General features: G+C 38.2%; 1 protein-coding gene across 1 annotated transcript in view; it reads right to left on the reverse strand.

Annotated features, from left to right (window-relative positions):
* Positions 1-24,336, reverse strand: part of LOC112554804 (dynein heavy chain 2, axonemal-like) — a 55,614-nt gene that overhangs the window by 8,406 nt on the left and 22,872 nt on the right. The window contains 38 exon segments of the mRNA XM_025222848.1: positions 505-631; positions 741-940; positions 1,764-1,908; positions 2,455-2,587; positions 2,930-3,079; positions 3,326-3,476; positions 3,922-4,137; positions 4,473-4,598; positions 4,921-5,085; positions 5,404-5,690; positions 6,051-6,192; positions 6,653-6,769; positions 7,125-7,335; positions 7,688-7,833; positions 10,392-10,456; positions 10,459-10,523; positions 12,260-12,399; positions 12,671-12,831; positions 13,066-13,233; positions 13,649-13,798; positions 14,024-14,154; positions 14,415-14,500; positions 14,887-15,075; positions 15,323-15,427; positions 15,953-16,177; positions 16,562-16,760; positions 17,668-17,912; positions 18,869-19,027; positions 19,453-19,733; positions 19,916-20,033; positions 20,305-20,523; positions 20,682-20,807; positions 20,960-21,112; positions 21,545-21,672; positions 22,079-22,259; positions 22,549-22,842; positions 23,053-23,241; positions 23,744-23,854. Coding sequence (XP_025078633.1) covers positions 505-631; positions 741-940; positions 1,764-1,908; positions 2,455-2,587; positions 2,930-3,079; positions 3,326-3,476; positions 3,922-4,137; positions 4,473-4,598; positions 4,921-5,085; positions 5,404-5,690; positions 6,051-6,192; positions 6,653-6,769; positions 7,125-7,335; positions 7,688-7,833; positions 10,392-10,456; positions 10,459-10,523; positions 12,260-12,399; positions 12,671-12,831; positions 13,066-13,233; positions 13,649-13,798; positions 14,024-14,154; positions 14,415-14,500; positions 14,887-15,075; positions 15,323-15,427; positions 15,953-16,177; positions 16,562-16,760; positions 17,668-17,912; positions 18,869-19,027; positions 19,453-19,733; positions 19,916-20,033; positions 20,305-20,523; positions 20,682-20,807; positions 20,960-21,112; positions 21,545-21,672; positions 22,079-22,259; positions 22,549-22,842; positions 23,053-23,241; positions 23,744-23,854 — 6,204 coding nt within the window.

A 24,336-nucleotide genomic window follows, 5' to 3' on the forward strand; every position in this document is an offset into this window, starting at 1 on the left:
ACCAAAGTTTCTCACAGAAGGCCACCACTCAGTCCAGCAAACCATACTTACAGCTTTTACCACCTGTATGATGGGGAGGATTTGAAAGAAAATATTACAGGAACATTCCAGGACTAACCATCATTGATGCTTTTGCGTGTAGTGCAGAAGCGAGATTTGACGTGAATATATATATTTTTTTTTTTCATGGCATTTCATGAATTAAACTGGTGATGTACACAAGTTTATGGTAATACAGTATGAAGATTCCTGCATCTCCTCCTCACTCATTAACAGAAACCAGTAAATAACCTTCTGGCATAGCAAGGAGTGAACAACGTCATGTTAATTAGAATGAGTTTTTCTGGTGTAAAGCACTAAACTTTCAAAAATATCTGTTCTGCTCCTTTTACCAAACACATATTAAAGATTTAAGCTTAGCAGCCTTAAAGCCCACAGCTTGTAAAATGTGCTTTGCTGATGGTAAAATGGAAGTAAAGATTATGCAAGGTCAAGAAACATTACCACGCCTCCCCGAAGAAAGAAGTTGTACTCCTCCATATTGAGTTTGCCAGCATGTTCCAAGATTTTGACGCACATTTGGAAGGAGAAAAGCAGCTTATGTTGTTCAAAGAGACCACGGCAAGTGTACCTTGAGTATGAATAGACATTTATTAGCAGATGAAAAGAAAGATACTTTACGTTATATATTGTGGGTTTGATAATTCCTTCATGCACAGTCAGAATGGAAGGTAACGTACCTGTACACAGCATATGTATGGTAGTCGTTGAGGTTGTTGATACGCTCCTCCAGTTTAGAACTTCGTGAACTCTTCTCAATGGAAAGCATAAATAGTTCGATGTAAGCATCTAGTGAAAACTGGTACATGGGATCAATGCGGCCCATGTCATTCAGCACAAAGAACAGAATGGAAGCCCTCTGGGCACATGGACGATAACCCTGCAGACACACAACAGCAAAATAGATTACTGGTCTTTGTTGTCTTGTTTTTGGATTTACATCAACTTTGGTGTCCTGTTGCCTTGTGCTTTTTTGCTGCTGTGTCCGTGCCCCTTTCATTTCCACCTGTACACCATTTCTTCTATTAACAGTCACTGCAGGCTAATGTTCATCTGGCCCATCTTGTTCAAGGATTTTCATCTTATAATGTTACCTGTGTCCTTTTCTCTGCAACTATAACTTTTGGTTCCTATTTATGGACCATGCATTGCTCACATTTTCTTATCTGCAGGCCTTGTGCTTCACTGCTATAAGTTTACATGTCAGATCTGTGCCTGTATATGATGTTGACTGCCCTCCCAATGACGTGTTTGTCTCGTGCTCCATGGATTTTCTTGTCTACTTTGTCATCACCCATATGGCCATACTTCCTCACTGTCAGAATTGATGTCACTAGCAGTTATTGTGCATTGTGTATTTGTTTTTGCAAAATGCTCCTCCTTGATATTAGGAAAAAGCATCATAAAAATCAACACCATCATCATCATCATCATCATCATTATTATTATTATTATTATTATTATCTGTTTCAACAGTATTGTTAACTGAAATGTTCTTCCTCTAACAAATAACAAACTGAAAAAATGTTTCTTCAATTGAAAGAAATGTGAGTAATTATACAATCAGTACACAGTAGATTATCTAGGAGTAATTATACAATTAGTACAGATAGTAGATTAACTGCTCTGTAGCATACACATCACCTGCTCTTAGACTGCTGGATCAAGAATGAGAAATGCGTCCAAAAAAATTTAGAACAAACCTCTCTGGCTGCATCAATCTTGGTCTCTGTCTGTTCGGATATCTGCAGCTGCTCAGACACCTCCTGTGAAGTGGTCTTGGATGTCTGCAGTGTGTTCACCAGCTGCTCATCATCCAGTAGGGATCCCTTGGTTTCATTCAGCAGCCTGAAAAAAAAAAAGAAAGGCATGGAGCAATGCAATTTCCAAAATGATGTAAATCTAAATTCCCAGGCAACCAAATATTTCTGCATCTAGCATGATAGTGAAACACAAAGTTGTGTTCTTTACTATAAGTAGCTCATTGCTGAAGTCTCCTTAAGGCATAGTGTGATATTATTCTGGCCATGTGATCATAGACCAGGAACATGCTGCAATGAATTGCATTAGGTAATTTTTTTCAAACAATTCAGAATTCTGTATGAAAATATTTCTTGCACAAAGTGGTGAGTTAAAAAGACAGTGATCTTCATTTCAAATTTCAGGATACTATTGAAAAAAAAAACAGATGAAAGAATTACCTAAATTACATCACAAAATGCTTATTTTAAAGACTAGTTGTATTGGAACAATTTATTTTAAAATCTGTATGTGTCAAACACTCAAATGATGGCCAGTATATACATGTACTCAATATATTTTGGTGGTTGTATCATACGGTAATAACAAAATCACACTAAAACATACACCAAACTACAGTCATTGACAACCAACCTCAAAATCTCATCTTCGCATTCGTTCAGTTTCTTCTTCCCAGCAGCAATGCTGCGGACCAGATTGTCTTTCTGCTCTTCTAGTTCTGGCCGTTCCTTTCGCACTACTATACCCAGTAGTTGTGCTTCAAGACCTGTTAACAAAAAATAGACTGTAATAGAAAGGTTATCTCTATGCAAGCCAAGCCTTCTGAGTAAATTGTGACATAGGTTAAATCACAACAATAACCTTCACATTCACCCATGGATATGGAAGTTATTGCTGACACTTCCCATCAATATTACTAACATCTAACAGCACACTAAACTGAAAGCTCAAGTATGTAACAATCGTGCACACATATATACTAAGAATAAATCAAAACTAAAAAACAATGGTAAGTAAATCTGAGGAAATTCAAATCTGATTTATTTTTTTAAATATCAGGTCAACCAAATGATGAATACATCCGCGCTTCTGCTGTCACAGAACTGACCTTGCTCCTTTACAGCGAAGTTAACGATGGTGGTTTTTGTGGAGGTCTCAGGTGTGTAGTGTGGGTTGGACAGTTTGGTGGTGATGTAGAAGCGGAAGTCAGTGTTGTACTCAACCTCTTTGTCTCCAAGTCTAATCATGTATGCACCACCTGCAAGTGCCACATGACAAAAATATTGCATGACTACACAGCTTTAGCATCAATGCAAGATCTACATTTCACAGAGTTATGTATTCATATCAATTAATCTTCACAACAAAGATGGCAAAGATCAGAAGCATATCATCAGAATGACCCATATATTTCCTTATGTTCTGTGCTAGTTTTCACAACCAAATAGCTTTATACTAAGCCCACCACTGCCACTGCTATTACCACCATTCTGTAAACACTGACCAATCTTGATAAGTGACTTCGTGAGAATAGGGTCAAGGGATGGGTCAAGGCGCTCCTGTACATTCTGTAGCAAGACTGGCAAGCCAAACTGGATGGCTGTCTCTAGTGTCCGCATGTAGTCTGTCTGCTGTAGATCAATCACCTTCAAACCCTGTTACAAACAGAAGATGTGTTGGGAATGGACACATTTGAGATACACTCAGTTATCTGTCTTCCTCAAACCAACTAAACCTGATTTAATTTCCATTGCAAGCTCATGCCTAGTCATTGACTAAGTCAGAATATTCTGAAAGAATAAATTTGAAATTAAAGGTACTTTTCCCCATTTACAAAGTTATTGAAACCTTAAAATACACATTTTAAAGGCAAAGAAGGCGCCACTACCATACATAAAAACTTACATAGTAAAAATAAAGTTCTAATGTGACGGGTTCCAAAACTCCTGTGTCATGGTCCCTTTCTTCCCCATCCTGTACCCTTAAATATCATATGCCAATAACTGATTCTAATCTCAAGACCTTCAAAAAACACTTGTGTTCTTCTACTCAAAATAAATAAATTCATTCATTCTCCAGACATTAGCACTTTTGTTTAACCTTTGATGCCTCCATATTTTTGATCCACTTAATGGCTTGTCCCTGTGGGTCAACCATCAAGGGCCAGCGGGAGCCTCGGGTCACGATAACACCGTTCTCAGTGGAAAAACTGTCACTGGGAAGGCCCTGAATGTTCCAGTCTCGTACCACCGTGGGTTTAGCCATGAAGTCACAGAAATTGAAGTTGGGTGCACATGGTACACTCAGTTTGCGGACCTGCATTGGACAATTCAAAAACATTTATTCTGAGAAAATTGTGCTGCTGTTATCTCACGGGAATTTCTGAAGACAAAGAAAGCCGTGATTAATTCAGTCCCTTCAACACCCAAAAAATTCCATTTAATGAAGCAAAATGAATTACAAAGCCTTCAGAGAGAAGTGTACCTGCTTGCACGCCTGAAGATCTGAAGAAGTGAGCCTATGTCTATGTTTCTACTTATCTATGTATCTAAATGCTTCCAGACATTTATGCTGAAAGTAGTTTCAGCAAAAAGTGTGATGTCTCCTTGATCTTGTCTAAGTGGTGAAAAAATCAAGCTGGTCATCCTTACTTCTGCCATCCATACTTTCTGGACAATGTCCTCTCTGTAGTTAGACAAGAATGGTCCCATGTATGACAGGAAAGCAGCTGCTATCAGACAGTCACCTGGCAAGTATCCTATCTTCTCTTCCAGATCCTGACAAAGAAATGATCACCAATATCAATGAATGCTCAACAATGCAGCAGTATAAGGCAAGTCAGGTGCTCATCTTTCTAATCTTTCATAATAAAGAAGAAAAAAGAAAATAAAAATAGTGCAGTTTAACATTATTAGACTGAACAAAGAAACACTTGTCTGACTCAAGAAAATCCAGGTTTCTCTTCATTGTTTAACATTGTCCCACACAAATCAGCTTATTGCTACCATTTCTATGCATACATGCAGAAAACACACAATGAATAATAATGTATTTAATGTATAAGGCAGTTTGAGCGATGCTTTTTTTTTTAATAATAACCTTCACGGTTTCTTGCCAGCGAATACGTTCCCCTGCCAGACCCGACACTAGCTTGGAGGCACGGTCCAGCATGAGCTCTGTGTGCTCTGCCCGCCGCTTCAGCTCTTCCTTCTGTGCCTGCTTCTCATCATACTGCTTCTTCAACTCGACCATCTTAGCCTCAACCTAGTAAACAGAAAACAAAACAAACATGGCTTAGTAGAGCCAGCTTTGACTTGCTAATTGGGAATATTGCTGATGCTACTTTAGATAATGTTGATGATGAATTTTGGATCTTGTCAAGATTTTTTTTGAGAGGAACATACATTAAAAAAACATGATCCCTTAAAAAAATGTATCTGAAATATTTTAGAATAGTGGTAATGGGCTATACCCCTTTTGATAAGAAAAAATAATCTGGTATATACATATATAAATTCTTGTGTGTCTTTTCAAAATTATCAGCATAAAAATATTGTTGGAGAAGTGTTAAAAAGAACACACTTCAGCAAGCTTGGCCTTGGCATCTGAAAGAGCATCCTGTTTCTCTTTAAGCTGTGACTGCGCCGCATTCAGGCGCTGGCGCTTGGGCTCCACCACACGGTAGATGCGCCCATACACCTCCATGGCTCGTACCCACATACACAAAGACTTGGCAGCCACCGACACTCGACCAATGATTTCAGGCTGGAAATCTGACTGTGTACAGTACTGACCAATCTTCTTCAAGACACGGTCTGTTATATTGTCTTTGTCAAAGTTGAATAGCTGTTTGAGGAAATTTCCATCACCTGTGGCATGAAGAATGAAAACATTCAGCTGCATGTTGGAATAGTCAATGCTTTTATATTAAATACAGTTATTGGTGCACATGTTCTAACAAGACAGAGCATTATTTTTAGCACTAAGACTTCTGCATATGTGGAAGAAAATAGCTCTTACTTTCACCCATAAAATTATAGCTTCCAGAGTAAATAAGAATTAAGACCACTGTTGAGAAGCTTCGTTCACTCTAATTCTTTAGCATTCTTTATCATTTATTAAATGCTGTAAGAGTCAAGTTTCTGGATTGTATACTGAAAAAGTAGGGAAAGAAAAATAAAACATACAATTTCCATAAAGATGAAGTGGATAACACAGATGGTACTCACTCAGCTGTTTCTTGGCCTCAGCCCAGGTGGGTTCAGATCCTCTCAAAATCATCACAGCTTCCATCACCTTCTCAACTAGTGCTGGTGGACGACCATAAGATCTGATTTCTGTCATGTCCTTTTTGTTCAGGGACTCAAGAGCCTATGTCAGACCAAGTATGTGCAAATATTTCATTAGGGCTTCCATAACCATGCTTCTGACATTATTAAATCTCCGCTCATAATTTTGACAGCTTCACTGTCCCATCTTAAAGGATGGCTTTAAGATTCCCACTTTCATGAATACCTTCAGTAACTACAGTGGTCATCATCATCACTTCAAGAAAGCCTCAAGTTTGCCTTGAACAAAACATTACCAGGTTCCACCATTAAACATTCACAGCAATGCCAGTTTATCTTTTCCTAACCACTCCTTTCAATTATTCCACTCAATGGATCAGATAAAGGGTGTTGGTTAGAAAGTTTATCTCAAAATGTTTTTAACATATGACTTGTACTAAATACCATAATTCCAAACCTTTGGAATGTACTATGCCACAGTATTAAAGATATGAAAAAAAAATAAAGGAAAACAAAATCTCACAGATCCAAAAAGCACCTACCGAAATGGCTTCCTGGAGTGCAGGAAGTGCTTCATTGAGGTCATTTTGGGCAAGGTCAGCCATATGCTGACACTTAGTCTCTTCATCTGCAATGCGCTCACTCTTCTGAGCTACAGACTGCAAGAAATTTATACAAAATACTCTTTTAAATTAAAAAAATCACAGCAACAAAATAAATTAAAATTTTTAATTAACAGTTTGGCCCAGTCCCTTCCTCCTCACTTGTTAACAATTAGCTTTAAAAATCTGGAAAATACAGACTTTTCCAGTGGCTCTTCTGCAAACCTACAAAAATCTGATGAAATTTTTTGTTACCTAATCTTCTATAAAAGGTCCATAAATTTAAAAGGTCTTTAGGAGACATAACTCTGAGCTGCTTGCACATGAATGCTCTGAATTCTTCTCCTATGCACAGTATGCTGTATATGAATCTGAGAATACAAAGTACGGGAGCATCCTGGTGAACACTCACCTTCTGCTGCTCATCAGCATCCCGTTTCTGCTGCACAAGGATGAGTAGGTAGTCATCACACTGCTTCTGAAACTGGGCCACCTTGGTCTTAGCATCCTCCAACTCTACTGACATTTTCTGCACCTTCTCACGTGTGTCATCAATTTTGCTCAGACCATTGCGGAGCTTATCAGCTGCATCGCCCAGCTCCTTTTTCTTCTCATACAGCAGCCTGTGCACATTAACAGTTGGCAGATTAACAAATTAGGTTCCAGTGACATAAGTATATAAGAATGGTCTGGTACTTGAAATTGCACAATCTAATTCTGTCATATTCAGGGAAGAGAATACCACAAATGAGCTAGCCCTGGCAGAAAACTTGGACTGGACATAAAGGCATATACAGCTATAAAATTATTATTCTGTTTCAATCCTGTTCTATTTAGTGAATTTGTTCATTAACGTTTTCTGAACAAGATATGAAATGTAGTCATATATGACATAAAAAAAAGTTGTGCAAACATAAAATAAGAACTTCAATTCTCTGATGCAAAAAAGATATGCATTTCTTGGTGAGAACCCACTTTTTGTATCCAGACACCAGCTCCAGATAGTTAGTAGGTGTGACATAATTGTAGCGCCGCATTTCATTGAGCATGCGTTTGGAGAAGTCTGAGACAGATTTATGCATGATGCTGAAGATCTTGGCAAGTGATGGCTTGTGTTTGTCCTGTAAAAGTAATGACAATGACAATGACAATTCTTTATTTACAAGGGGTAAAATAAGCAACTGAGCGCTTTTTTCCACTTAGCCCTCGCCCTTTTCAGGGAAGGAAATTAACTATATAAATGAATTAATTAAGCATTAAATATAAAAAGATAATAAGCACAGAGAAGGGTGGATATGTACAAGGTGATGGTTAAAGAAGAGATTAGCATATATTCACAAGGTCACCTGGAGTTGGTAGAATTAGAGGGCTTATCTATATATCTTGAACGTATTGAGATAGGTGGCGTCGAAAGCAGGTCAGGGAGTGCAATTGTTTGAGATGGAGAGGGAGGCTGTTCCATAGCGCACTCCTGAAAATTGCAGACTTGATTTGAAGAGGTCTAGTTAGGAAAGGGATATTCAGTTTGGGAAGGTTCTAGAGTTATTGGAGGAAAATAGGAAGAGAGTCTGGGCGATAATTTACCCGTCAGTATTTTATACATGAAAATGCATTTGTTAAATTTGAGTCTGTTTTAAGAGGAAGGACGCCTAGAGAGGTGAAGTCACGTGGTCTAATTTCGGTTTTAGCAGGACGGCTTTGATTGCTCGCCTCTGAACACTAGCTAGAGGTCATGGAGGATCCACTAGCGGAGTCCCAGAGGGTAGAGCATAGTCAATGACTGATGGATGTGGGTGATATAGTAAAGTTTTCTTGTGTGAGTGTCAAGGAAATGTTTGATTCTGGACAGCTGGTAGACTTTCTTGGAGATGTTTTTACTTGTGGTGGAAATATGTTGGGACCACGATAAGTTGTTGTCAATGGTAACACCCATGAGTTTGTGGACCTATACTTCAGTTATTGACTGAGCGCCGAAATGACATTTCTCTCCTTGTTTAGAGCTAAAAATTATAAACAGTTTACACAAAAGAGTTTAAGTTATTTTAAAGATCTCGTCATAACTATAAAGACTAAAACACAAATTCACCATGCTCTAAATTTACTTGACTTTCACTTAATAATAAGAACAAAAACCAAAACTACTGAAATAAAAAGCAAGATCAGGATATGAATGCAGCCAAACATTTTGTGAACCAAACTCAAAATCTTGCATGCTCCTCGTTAAAGCATTATAACTCATTATAATGCATTATATCAATAGCACCATGTAGTCCTAAGAAAATGCACAAAGCTAAGCGATTTACTTGATCAACTCTACTGGCCCTGATCTTGTACTAGCCTGAGGTGACCTAAGGTCATCAACTGTATCTACTGTTGCTGGGAATGCATACGTGTACGCAGGGCCATGCTTAGGGGCAGGCGGACGAGGCATCTGCCTAGGGCCCCGCGCTTCAAGGGGCCCCGCGCTTTTGATTGTAACCTATTGACGAACGTTACAAATAAATTAATCGTAGGCTTATGTTGTAATGTGTATGCAGCGTGCTGTCAATGATAAAAGACGAGATATCCCTGAGGAAAAAAGTGACTTTAGATCCCAACTAAAACCGTGTGATCGTGGCGTGAGGGCCCCGCACATGCCCTTTGCCTCGGGCCCCGCGGGGGCTAAGAACGGGCCTGCGTGTACGTGTGTGTGTGTGTGTGTGCAGTGCATGAGAGAGCAATTATTTCAACATGTATATGTATGTATTTATCTCTATACATTGCTAGTATGAGCACTATCTGGAATTACTCTTGTAGATTAATAAAGTTGTATTGTATTGTAAAAAGACCTAGTCCATGAAGACAGCCTGCAAGGATAATCTGAGAGTGGGATAGCCAGAGGTAACATGAAGTATTTATATAGTCATTTCTGGAGAATGATGGGAATTTCTAGCCCATGGGGTTAAAAGAACATGGTCAGAACGCCATTAACAGGTACATGTAATACCAAATAACAAGTAGCCCAACCTCTAGGTTTCATTGATTTTGAGGGAGGTCTATTTTTGTCATACTTTTCAAATATGCTGCTTAAAAGATCATAGTACAGAAATGCTATTGCTGTAAAGGATTACTAACATGTAAAGCAAATCTCATTATTCAACATAAATTAAATTTTGGAAAGGAAAGCCATCACCCCCAACATACTGAAATGGAAAATCAGGTTTTCCTGAGCTGTTACCAAAGGTTTATGATTGTATTTAAAAAAAATTAAACAACTACAAACATTTTAAAAAGACCCAAAACAAACAAGAAGGGAATCTCAATAAAGGCAGCATGCTGTTTCTATTCCTACACTAACCAACTGTGCACTTCCACAGTCTGCAATATACAACAAGAACAGTTATGTGGTGTGGAAATACAAATAAAGATGGCCATAATAATAATAATGTCCATCTAGGTAAAATCTAGTACTTAGCAAGACTGCATGTGTTACAAAGAACTAAATGGTCATACAAAGTTCATATTTCTCAGAAAATACTTGTTCATTTCTAATGACTCAATGAATATGTAATCCTAAGATACATATGTCATAATACTTTAGATTTGATATTAAATTATATTAAGAATAAAAAATGACTGGAAAAAGTATGGAAAGGGCTGCAAAATAAAAAAAACAAATAAGATGAAAATTCAAACACACCTCTTCTTCACTGCCAAGTGTCATCTCATTGAGGTACTTGTCAGCTACTTCCAGCAAAGCATCCAGCGCCACTCTGTGAACCAGTCAATTGTGGTGCAGTTGACCAAAGCAGGGTACATACGGATGCGGTTCCTGCAAAGATCAACTGTTTAGGTTTAGTATGGTGCTTCAATGTCTGCCTGTAATAGCATTATACCATCTGTAATAGCAAAAGTTTTGCACAAATAAAAAGTACATCCATCATACAAAGAGTTATGATAAGAAGGGGTTGCTCACCATAAATATCAGAGTTATTTGACTGCATAATGAAACTCCATAATACAAATCAGTTCAAAATCATATTTAAAAATTGGCATAATATTTTGATGTTGTAAATAATTCAGCATTCATACTCTTCAAATCAACATCACAAGACACAAATGATGAAATTGAGAAGGAACAGCCCAACATCTTATGAGTGAGCATATATAATGCATTTGTGTGTCAATGTGAGTGCACATGCCCACATTCATGTGCATATTTATATGTGAGCAAACAAATAAAATAACGGATAGTTTAGGAAGCTTAAATGGATTGAATAGTGTAGAGGTGTACAAATACACAACCATTTTATTGCTCCTATAAATAATATTTCCCAATTTTCATATGCTAGATGCTTCCTAAAATGTCGAACGGTACAATTACTGTCAGTGAATAACATATTGTGTTTTCTGTAACAGTATAACAGTGTATCAGCACAACTTTGAAATATATTCAATATGCACAAGATATCTCTCACACAGCAACACACGACAACAGTCAAACCTGTATTTTCTCAGCACATCAATAAACTTTTGCTTTTATGATACAGAGATAGTGATTCACAAAAGCACACACATATATATATATATGTATATGTCAATGAATCAAATTAATAAGACATGAAAAGGACCAGATGCATGCTGGTATAAGTGCACGAAACAACTTACTGCTAAAGTTATTTAACTTGATAAGTTCACAAATACGATCAAAAGTAAAACATTACAAAATGCCTACACAAGTGCACCAATTTACTCTGTCGTGAATTAATGCACTTACCTTTTTAGAGATCAAGAAAGATGTACCATGCACATTGCAGTCACATATTCTAATATGAATTCTCCCACTATGATATTAGGCTATCTGTCTGTGACTTAACATACTATACACAAATAAATATTTCTTGAAAAGTGTGGTCTCTGGATGTGCACCTGACAGTAAGTGAAAGAATGACACTAAAGATACAGAAACCTGAACTGTCGATGAAACTGGTCAAAAAAGCGGCTGCCAAAACAACAATGAAGAAAAGAATTTGATAAAAGCAATGAAAGTCAGGACAAAGCATTAGTCTGGTAAAAGCAATGGAGGTTAGGCAAAGCATTGGTCTGGGAATGATGTAACATTTTCATGCACTGGAAGGCTAATTAATTTCTTCCTTTGCCATGAAAATGGAGCAATATCTTGGTCATCATGATCCTTGCAGTGTTTAGCTGTAATACAGTCTTTACATTCAGGCACTCCAATGAAGTATATATGGGGAAATAATTTATACAACAGTGAAATATTCTGCATAAGGCAACATTTTCTCCTTCTGATAATGAACTCAACACCAAGAACAGTTCTTGCATGAGACACCCAGTACAAAATCTTTTTATAAATTACTGCCAAGATAAGATTGATGTTCACAACAGAAGTGTAGATGGCAAAGTCACCTTAAAACTCAAACATTCTCACCCTCTATTCCCCTCTATAAAAAATGCTGTTGATTGGCAACAGTGCCTACTGACACAAACTAGAAGACCTTCGCTCTAAATAACGCTATAGATTTACAACAGGCAGATGATACCAACCTGAAGGCCTCCCCAACTGGACTCATACACAGTACAACATGAAGGTTTGCACGCACACGGTCAATCAGAAAGGTGAACACTGACTGAGGATTGTCATCAATCCCTTCTTTCTTCACTTCATCAGACAAGGCATTGCGCACCTGTTTTGCAAAAAGGAAGCAAATGTAAAATGTCTGTCAACAACACTGACAACATCAACACCAACAACGTCACTGCAATACCAACTTTAGAATTTGACAGGCAACAGCATTTTTCAGACACACAAAATCAAAGCAGGTATGACATCTCCACCATAATTATAAAATTGATAAATGTTGCCTTTAACTCCATCAGTTTAGATTTTTGTTACAAATTAATGAAACATAAGCTTTGTCACGTTAGTGACTTGCAAAGATTCAAAATATCTCTCACCTCTTCAAATTCATCAGGTTTGTACAAGTTTGGCACCTCCCCACTGCTGAGAATGTTGTTGATATCTTCAAGAAAGCCTTCTTCAACAACCTGGATGTCATTAAAGAGAAAGACAGTGGGTTTGTTCTCAACACCAGCTTGGAAGTACAGCTTCTTCAGATCTGAAAGGAATACACAAGCGGAAGAATAACTTTGTCTTATATCTCTTCAGGTCTGACAGCAAATATAAAATATATGAAGATAAATTACAAATCTGTCAATATATGATGACATTCAAAACTGTGCTAATTTAAAAGATCAACCTTTTCAAAGCCAAATGACATGCAAAAAACATTGCCTGGAAATCATTATTTCTTTCATTACAAGCATCTAAAATGAACTGAAAGCAAGCTCACCATCACGGAACTCTACTTTGCGGTAGTGCTTAGTCACTTCAATCTGGAAAGTGCTGTATTCACAAATGTGGGCTGCCAGACGGGTCAGACTCTGTCGACCACTGCCTCCAATACCCACCAGCAACATATTACCACGGGGCTGCCGGATGACTCGAACAATCTTAGAAACTTCAAAACAGCATTAAACAATAGTGTTTTAATCTGAACAAATATTATATTGTCATAATATGGATAAAAATTATCTTTAGACGTTATAATCAGAACAAGCATCACTTAAAGTTATGAAATTATGTGCAGTTTAGTAAATCTCAAATTGTGAAGAGCTCTCAAAAACTGAGGAGGCAGTTGAAAGTAAATATTAATATTATTTATAGTATAATCACTGAAGATATGCTCAAAGGACCTTGATGTATTTATAATAACTGTGCTGTAGTCTGAGTAGCATCTTAAAAAATTGATCGCAACAACCTGAAGATCACTGCAACTTTCTCATGCACATTCCCAAAATACTAAGAACTTGCAGACACACTATATAACAAGCTGAAACATGACTGGAATGATATATGCACATGGCGACACACACCATGTTCGATAGCATCTCTAAAGAGCACAAGGTCCATGGAGACAACACCAGGGGTACTGTTGTACTCTTCCAGCATGTCCTGCATGTGTTTTTTCAAGGCAGCACCATCAGTGATGTCCTCATAGATATTTTCTGCATGAATGTAGTCCCCTGCAACACAAAAAGAACAAAATGTACTGCGAGACTGTCCCTGCATGTCTGCTCAGGACCATTTTTGCACTAATAATCTAGACTACTTTCTTGACCAGATTTCTGTTGATCTTTGAACATTTCACCACAAATGACTCTCTGGAGAAAAAAACACCAACCAGCTTTCAATACAAAATCATTTTGGGCCAGAAATAAAAACAAAAATACAGCAAATAACAGCATTACCAAAGATTGGAGGCTGCTTGTTTGGGCAGATGTTATGAAAGGTCTGATCAAAAAGGACCCCTAGCTTTTCAGTCAAGATTCCTACAAACATCTCATAGTCCTTGTCATCAATCAGGCGATCTGAAAAGACTCTGTAAAAAGAAAAAATCTTTTTTCAACACAGATTCAAATGTCTTCCTGTTGCAAGATTTCATGAGATGTTCTTTTGTAAACTCTTCACCATCTACTTTCACCTTACTGTGTGGTCCTCTCCATCTCATATGTCATGTTGAAGGAGGAATTTTATTATTGTAATCCATAATGATCAAGAGTAATGCCCCCCTGAAACTTTTGAGTTAAACTCTTGCTAGCAGTGCTTCTATGTGCAGAGTCAAAACAGAACACAACTTGCCGAAAACATTCATGTATCCAGAGTCGTGTCATTGCGTGTCTTGTGTCATGATAGTTCTTGTGAGCCCTCAGTAAACCTTGGAACACCTGATAACAGCACAGAACAAATTGTTAAACCCTAGACATTCTCTTTATCAATACACTGTGTTATGCGTTTGATTTGCGCCAAACACAAGCTCACAAAACAATGGAAGCCAGGGGAGTAACTCAATATCTTTTTGATAATGCTATGATGAACAGTTCATACTGTAAGCAAATACTGTCAAATCCAAGTGAACATACAAGGAAAAATTTATCTTAAGGATACCTCTGATTTAAAAAGAGAGAAACTCTGCCACAACTGTGAATTCTACAACAACCTGCATATTGAATGAATGGCAGTAAGATATCAGTATTTTGATTACTCCCAGGAATGGTTAACACTGTTTACCCTTAAGATAGCTTTCTACACACATTCTCCAAGAAGAGTTTACCCGAGAGATGTCACGCAGGTTGAAAAGATAGTGGATTTTTGTGGGTGTTGGCAGGAAACGCTGGACAACAGCTGTGTACAGCTCTATTGTGGCTTGAGTCATGATGTCTCCAATGGGCTTTACTTCTTCTTCAAAGTCTTGCAGTTTCTGGTTGATCATACTGCCAAATATTCGTTTGATCTGGGACTCCTTTAAAACAGAATAAGGTGCGATGAAAAAAATTTGAGAAGCAGCCACAGATGTCGGATTCTAATCACTTAAAATTTTCTGCCACTACAAATCTGCAAAAAGAGTACTTTTCAAAAATCAAAAACTAATTGAATATTTTATTCAAGTGAATTTTATTAACTATAAGATTCTTCATATCAACTACGTAAATGTAACACAGTTTAGAAGGTATAGTGACTGCTAAGGCAACAAGAACCCTAAAACCTACTTGTGGAAAGGTCATGTTGATAAGGTTGAAACGGCTCTGCAAGCGGCGAGAGATGACCATGCGCCCACCACCAGGAGGCCCCATAGCTGCCACCAGAAGCATGCCCTGTGGAATAATTAGAACAGTGTTCAGGGTTGTTCTTCCTCTTTTATTTCAAGGCCCTCCTTTGGTCACCAAATCACATCATTTGTGACCCAGAGAATCTCTAGCATCTCCCTAGAGTCTCTCTGGCTGTTGATAGTAGCACTTCTTTGATGCTTCTAGCGAAGTTGTCTACATCACAGCCAACATGTTGAGGGTGGCAAATTTGTACCATCAGGATTTAGTAAAAATGTTTGCTCACATTTATTTTTGTAGCATATATGCAGACAATATTGTACACACTCTTTTTCACACATGGAGAAGTGGATAGATGAGTGGTACCCATTTAATTTGTTAGAGTTCCCATATCTGATGGAGCTGCTGAGCCTAGACCTATTAAAGAGCTCGGGAAGGTGAGGTAGTGAAGGAGAGGTGACAGTATACTTCATGCATTGTCTATTAAGATACATAAAATCTGCTCTGACTTCACAAGTCTTCCTCTTAAATAAACAACTATGGCCAACAATAATACAACTCACAAACACCTACCTGAATCTTCTTGACTGTCTGCTTCTGCCTGTCGTACCAAAAGCTGTAATCTATCCACAGACGTATTAACTCCAGAGGTGGCTGTGAACCAAACGTGTCCTTGGCTGGCATGTTGAAGTCATCCATGAAGGTGATGAGTTTCTTGCCCCCAACAGGGACATACACCCCTTTGGTGCGCTTCTCCACTCGGCTCTCAATGATGTCTTGAACATTGTTGGATGTTGTCTGAGGCCAATATCAAAGGAATAAAGTTCCCATTTTATACATTAACACATGTTAATTTAATCAGTAATCAAATTTGTTGCCACTTTATTTCTAATAATAATATTCAGCATTTATAAGGCACCTATTCAACAGGCACTAGGCACACTCACTCCTGTACACCGTTGAAAAAGTGCTATAAAAAACACTACAAAATGTCAACTTTTTAACACAACAATGGCACTATGAAATGCTACATTTAGTAACCCTTCCTACTGGAAAGTATGAATCTTTTCCGCAGAGTCATGCTTTTCAGATGTAGAAGCAGTGCATGAGTATCTTGTCTTTATTGTGTTAAAATTGTTAAAATAAGCAGATGACACTATCAATTGTTTTTACTGTCTCTACCTGAGCTGACATGTTGACACATAGGACACTGTAATTCTTGCGGTCTAGCTTGCCCAGTGTGTTCTCAGCCACAGATGTCTTGCCTGTACCCACAGGACCGACTAGCATGACTGGCTTTTCAGAGCCAATCAGAGTGGACATGAGGAACTGGTAGCGAACCATGTCCACAGTTGGTACAATCTGCTTAAAGAAGGGTAGGCTGCAGAAGAGAAACCGCTGTTATTAGGAACATACAACCCTTCTACACTATAATTTTTACAGCAAACTTTTAGAAGATAATATTCGTTAAGTCCATCACTACACATTAGCTTATAAATAAACATGAAAGTAAAACCTCTTCCACCAAAGAAAGACACAAACAATTCAAAACAGTTTTTTTCAAATTTCTAAATTTATTTTTAATGCCTGCTTCTTATAATTCAAGTAGTCTTGGTTAGTTAAATTGCGACAACTGGCAAAGCAGACATACCAAATTTTAAGGTGCTATGAAAAGTGTTTTAGCTTATTCTTGGTGTTTGGTGATGGGCACAAAAAGAAGAGTAACTGTCAAAAGAATCACTAGAAATGACAGTGATGCCATCAATTCATGATGGATGGTGAAAGGAATGAGCTTCTTTTAGTACTGATGGTGATCAACATGAAACTTCTTCAATCACCATACCAAGTCACCTCTAAGACTTCTCCTCCTGGGTGCACAAAGATAATGATGATGGCAAACCAGTAACCACTGAGAGATCCAAAGATACAGAAAAAGTGTTGACGGACAAGTGAACACACAGACACACAGTAAAAGTGCAAACAAAGCTGCTGATCCGCTCATTGCAAAGACTGGTAAAACTTGGGTCAAACACATGAAGCACCAAAATGTGCTCAGCAGAATCAAATGAAGATATTCACCTGCACCAGTAACTGATTAAACATGTTCCTAATTAAACACAACAGCAGCCATCTTGCAGACAGTACAGTCACAAAACATTACATGAAGAGAGCACAGCAGATTTCACAAAGCCAAGGAACTGCCATCTTTTCTCCACTCCCCAAAGTTATATCAAGATTCAGTGTCTCAGATAAAACAAAGTCTGTGGAGACTGTTGTCTTTGACTTACGCTGGGTTATACTTCCAACCTCCCTTCAGTTTTTCCTCCCAGTGGACCCATGTTTTGTTCTTGGGATCCACATAGTACTCATAGATGGTATCTTTGTTGGGGAAGGTTCCTTCTGTCTCACGAATGTAGTTGTCTATCTTCTTGCGGCTATCCTCATCCACTGAGCAGCAGATGGACCAGATCATGCAGAACTGGAACCATAGTTCCACCATGCGGCTAAAGTTCTCTGTGTCAGCAGGGTCCACCTGTAATTGCATGCAGTACTTAATTACTATCAACCATTTCACAAAGTGGACAGTGATGTAAGCTGCTGCTTCCCCTACCAACTAGCCAAATGAAGGGAACTAAGGTAAACTCATCTTTGAACATGAAACCAACAGAAATATAATACAGAAAACAAAAGAACATACAGTGGAAGAGACTTTATGTTCTTTTGAGTTAACATTCTGCTAATTTAAAAACTCTGCAGAATGTGCACCAGATACATGTAGCACTACTTTCCATTATACAGAGGACTAATATAAACCGGTAAAACCTTCCTATTAAGACTTGCTAAAATCCATAGAAGAACTAATTATCCAGGCAATAATTTGCAGAATAATCGATAAATAAATGTGTACCATGGCAGACAAAGACACTCTCTTCAAATTTACTATTGATACTTTTGAACATAATCTCTGCCCAAAAAGTCTAAGTAAAGCACAAACAGTTGGTCAGAAGAAGTGGATTTTTGTAAACACATGACATAAGATTGTAAATAAAGTGATATTGATGTGTGCTGGTAAAGAGACAACATTGAAATAGTGGGTGGGGAGACAGTCATGACTGGTGACCCAGATGAAGCATTCTCTTCAAAATTTACCCAATTTATTTTAACTTGACTTCTGCATAAAATCGGCCAGAAGCAGTCTATTTTTAGAATGTACTTCTGCAAAAAGGTCTTAAAAGAGCACAAACTGTATGGGCGTAAAATGGGTTTGGGACGTAGTTGTTAATAAAGGTTAAATGTGTATGGTAAAATATGTCTGTGAAACATGTACGACTTGTAACTAACAGGGATCATAATAAGGAAGGTCTTAATAAGGAGATTGTATTACATTGTCATCTGGAGATAAAATATATTGGATATTATCTGTCCTGTAGCTACCAATGACGATGGTGCCAATATTAAGACCTATCATGTGTGATTTAATCTTCATACCCCATTCTCAACAGTGCCCAGAGAATCAAAAAGCTTGCACAGGGAGGTAACTCCATTCAGTTCTGCAATGGGAACAAGCTCCTTGCAGTTAGCTCGCTTGAAGTTGAGAATCTTGATCAGAAACTTGTCAAACAATCGCTTCAGCTCATCGACTAAGCCCTGTAAACACAATTACAATTGCACATTAAATGATTTCTTTCAAAGTTATATCAAACTGCTTCATATCATTACTCAAATAAAAAAATTTCAGCTTGGACAAAAGCATACGAATTTTAAAAACCCTTCATTTAAAGATATTTTTTAATTTGTTAGGTAATGTTAATGAGAATAGAAGATATTGTGAGAAGTTCTGATAAGAAATACTCAGGGTTATTTAAATGCTGAAAGAATATCTAAAGTGTAAATGATTATTGGACTGTAAAGATTTGAAACAGATCCTCTTGTAACAGACTTATGTAAAATATTACACAAGAAACTCACAGATGTGAATGTCAATAAAGCGGATATTTTTAGAAGTATTTGTAATTGCTCTTAGATGATAGTTAAAATATTTACAAAAAATGTGAAAGAAAAATAGAGACCACCTTCTCCTTCTGCTTGGTCTCCAGCCAGCAAGTGACAAACGGCTCCCATCCAAGATCACTGTAGTCATTGTAAACCATGCCACAACGTGAGACAGTGGCAGGGGAGGCCACTGCCAGATCCTCTACCTCAAAGAGAAGGGACACCTGTTCAGGCATGGCAATTCGCTCTCCATTAATAAGGGTCAGAATTTTGTTGTCATCCATGACAGAGTTCATGCTTTCAATCCAAAGAGTGTCCACAGGACCATCAAAGACCAGCCACTTCTCATCTGGCTTCTCATCTGAAATGGAGTCATGGCCAAGACATGAGTCATGCTATCAACAAATTTAGTCTGCCTCTTCTAAGGGGACAATGCATACACAAGAACTGATACAAACTAAACCTCTACAAAAAGAAGTATTGATTAAGATATTGGATAACTTTATCAGTGGCTGGGTTCTGTGTAATGAGTCATGAGTGTACCTGCACATGTCTGTCGCATGACACTGGATAATACTCCATCAGTCCATTCATTTGTGTTGAGGTCAAATTCTCCATAGAGTTCTCCAAGGGACAAAGCTTTAGGGTTCAAGGGGTAGTCCTACAAGTGAGTGAGAAAAGGAACCATTCAGACCACATTACAACCCTTTCAAATAGAATCCTCGTGATCTCGAACATAGAAAATATCAGAACATTATTGTAACTTGAGGCCCTATGCTCCTCGAGGAGTAACAAGGAATAAACTAAACTAAACTTGTTGTAACTCAGAGCAAGTAACATATCAGACTTTCTGAACACTTTAGTATGCTCTAAGTACCAAGAGCTTTAGACATAACATTGAGAATGCTACTTAACAACCATGCATGCATCACCTTGACTTGCTGGTAGTTGGTATCACCATCACGGTTCAGGCGCGTCATTGAGGCCTGCAGTACTCTCCAGGTAACGGTTTTGGCAGACTGTGTGTTGCCCACAATCATCACAGAATGGCGAGAAGTCTTTGTCTCATACAGTTGAATTACTTTGGTGATGGCATGTGGGTTGACCTGCATCCTATGACCTTTTAGCTCCAGCTCAATGGCGCCCTTCAACTGCAATAGGATGAAGTGTATTCATGGGGCATATTGGGGTAAATTTTATTTTAATAATGTAGATGACATGTAATGACAGGATATGATTACAGCAATATTGTCCTAATGTAAAGCTGCAAGATTTGTTTAAAAAAAAAACGAAAGGGCATATGGCCAACCTTAGAGTAGTCAATCAGAGGTGTCTCAACACCTGGAAACAGATCAGACATAATGGCATTGAACAGCGGCAGATCCACCGAAGTCAGCTTTGCTATGTTCATGTCTTTCATGGAGAGCAGGAGGATCTGTCAGAGAAAGAATATTTACCATCAACCATTGCACACTTTATAGCAACTGGCTTTCATTACATCTTTTTTCCCCTATCACAATATACATATTCATATAATTAATATTGGTGGTGTCAGGAGATTTAAATTTAAGACAAAAATTTGCTTACTTCTTCATCGGACATGTTTGGATTGCTGCGTTTCTTCTTCCCAGCGTACCGCAGCACAGACACCAGAGCACGCAGTCCAAAATCATAGTGGTCTTGTTTTGACAGTTGCTGCATGGCCAATGAGTACAGGGTGAAGACCTTCTTGGCTAGAAGCTGAAAGTGCAGTTCTCAAGCATGAGTGTTTTGTTGCACAGAATCATTCAATAAGAACAGTTAACCACTTGTCCACTTATGTGTGACATTAACCTTGAGTGTTCTCATGCTGAAAAAAAGGATTAATTGCAAGTTCTACTAGGGTTCAGAATTTTTTGTAAAACTGTAAAGCCCTGAGCATCTCTAGGAGTAACCTGATTTGACCCTCTCCTCCTGAATTAACTCAATTACTACGTGGGTTGAACCACTTTTATTATTTTATGAACAAGTCAATATTCAGATAGTATAATATTAATTTATTAACAAGTCAGTATTCAGAGAGTTTTATATTATTTTATGAATAGGTCAATATTCAATTCACATATAATCACAATATAGCTTGGTGTCTGACAAAGAACAATCTTCCTTTCTAGAATAAAAGACTTTGACAACCTTGGTGTTTCCAAAACCCTCAGCAAAGAGGATGATCTCAGCAATAAGGTTTGAGTCAGGCACCACCATGGCAATAGGTCGGAACATGGATTTCAGGTTGTCAGGCAGTTCTGTGCGACCGGCATAGCCTGATTTGAAGAAAAACAAAATCTCAAAGAGTGATTAGGAGGAGAAGATAAAATCTGAGGTTGAAATGCATAATTTAAATCCAGAAGTATACAAGGAAATTCTCTTATTTGCATTCAAAACATGGGTTGTGTCTTTTAACCTCTGTCCTGTGAAGGCTGCAACCTCGATCTGCAGTTATACATATCAATGGCTGATCCCCAGAGTTTGACATCTAGTCCAGTGTTGATTGACATGCCAGAGGTAATAAAATCTTATTTTTCATTTTGCTCATCGTGACTTACACTACTATGCCAAGGTGAGAATTTGGCTGCAAGAGCCTTGTATGAGTGTAAACCATGGCCAAAGCCAGCACCATTATCACTTTACAGTCAAAGCTAACCAAAGAACACAAGAGAGCTCTCATACCAGGGTTCATTGTGATGAAGATACCACATGACCATACAAGGTCAATTTCACGGCCTTCAAATACAAAGCGCTCAGAGTTGGCAGCCAGTGCACTGAGAATGGACAGAATCTGCTGGGCCACTACGGACAAAACCTCGATGTTGATGCGGTTGAACTCATCAAAACATCCCCAAGCTCCTGTCTGCAGATTAAACAGCTTGCATGAAGTAATCCATGCAGGACAACATGTAGACGATACATTGTCATCATCTAAAGGTCTAACTGGGTGTGCTTCAAATATAGTAATTACCATTTAGTGGAACAACCTTTGAATGCAACTATTAAGAAGAGAAAAATTGTAAAATGTTTAGTCATGTAATGATTTTCCTAAAACACTTTGACGACTAATATTTTTTTCTAAAATGATGTTAAATGTAACCATTTTTTCTTTTTCTTTCCTACATGATTGATCAATTCAATCAATAACATACCTGGGCAAGTCCAGAGAACATGCGCCCCATGGACTTGTAGTCCAGACCCTCAGAGCAGTTGACAACAATGACATACATTCCCAGGGCTTTGCCAAGATCTTTGGTGGTTTCTGTCTTGCCTGTCCCGGCAGGACCCTTGGGACTGCCCCCTCTGTGCAGGTGCAGTGCTGTTGTCAAAGTCATGTAGCAGCGGTCAGTCAGTGGTGTTATAACCAGACGACCTGAGTTGCCCAGATATTCATAGCCATACTGGAACTGGGTATTGGTCTGCTTCACTACACAGTCATCGTAATCCTGCAGTTCATAAAGGTTATTTAAGACAGGTCTCATACTTCCAAATGATGCTATTTATAATATTATATTTAGCCATGTTTTTTACAACAGAACATCCCTCCCTAGAATACATGAGATGACAAAGAGATTCAACCAGATAGCAAAACCAATCACAATGTCTATTTTTAACATAGAAGAAGACATACACAAAACAGGAAAAATTGCACTAACCTTGTCCCAGTAAACACGCAGCTGACTAAGCCAGTCAAAAGCATTCACATCATTGCACCCTGTTTTGATTAGTTTCTCAATGATGTCACGGGCATGGACCTCGATGGTAACCAGGGCAACTACCTTGGAACGCTGGAGTTTGGCCAAGTTTCCTCTAATGGCTTCAGAAAATTTGTTCAGCATAGCCACCTAAGGACACAAAACGAGTCGGCCATTGACAATAACTTACCCTCTTAATCATGTTTTAAAACAACAATAGCACACATAATAACAAGACATTGCCATCTTCATTTCTGCACAAGTTCTTTATCCATCAGAACTCCAGTCTCAGCAGGTCTATATACTTTCAAAAAGACACTTAACTAATGTTTGGAGGCAGTAACGTGTTTGCAGACCAGAGGATTTTAAGGAAAAGTGTTTGATGAGCAAAGTAATTTTAAAGACGCTAACAGAGCAGAACAAAATATTTTCAAACCATACCTGCCCGATCTCAGCCTTGACATGACTTTGAATGGATGAACAAGGTAAATGTGAGAATGGAACTGGTATGTGAATCGTGTTATACTCGGTGGATAAGAATCTAAAGGGCATTTATATTCATGCTGAGGGAGCAACAAAGTAATGTCTTTATGTTAAACATGTAAGAGATCTATGGTTGGTGTCAGAAGAAAAGGGCTACGAGTTCTTTTACCTGCTTCTTCTTCAAACTCTTGAGAGGTCTTTTATCACCACGCTCTTTAGTTGATGTTAGAGCTTTAGTGACATCCTGTGTCCACTGAATCTGACTGGATGTAATGCACATCTGACAGAAAAGAGCAAGAGGAACTCGCTCAAAAGACCTTAATTGCACAACAGTCTAATAATATTAAGTTATATCAACATTAACAGAGCAGTCATACTAACATTGCTGAAGGTTTTATGGCATCCACTCACATACAACTACATTGATTTAGCGGAGTACAGACATTGTTACCAACATCATTGTGTAAAAATATACAAAACAATTCAAACTGCTACTATGAAAAATGTATGAGCAATTAAAAATGAACAAGCAAGACAAACTGGGGCTATGACTGAAAAAGAATGAAAAAACAGTTCTCATCTCTTTTAAACAAACAAAAGCAGACTGGGAAATGGCTGATTCTTTTAAGTCTTTTTCACTTATAGTACACTATCTGCCAGCTGAGAAGGCAGCTGTTTAATTGCTCGTGTGCTCAGCTGTGGAGCAAATCAGTGCTTGCTTGGATCTGTGGCTGGAAAACACACCCACCCAGCAGGAATGGA

This window comes from Pomacea canaliculata, linkage group LG14, assembly GCF_003073045.1.
Source record: "Pomacea canaliculata isolate SZHN2017 linkage group LG14, ASM307304v1, whole genome shotgun sequence".
Taxonomy (NCBI): domain Eukaryota; kingdom Metazoa; phylum Mollusca; class Gastropoda; order Architaenioglossa; family Ampullariidae; genus Pomacea; species Pomacea canaliculata.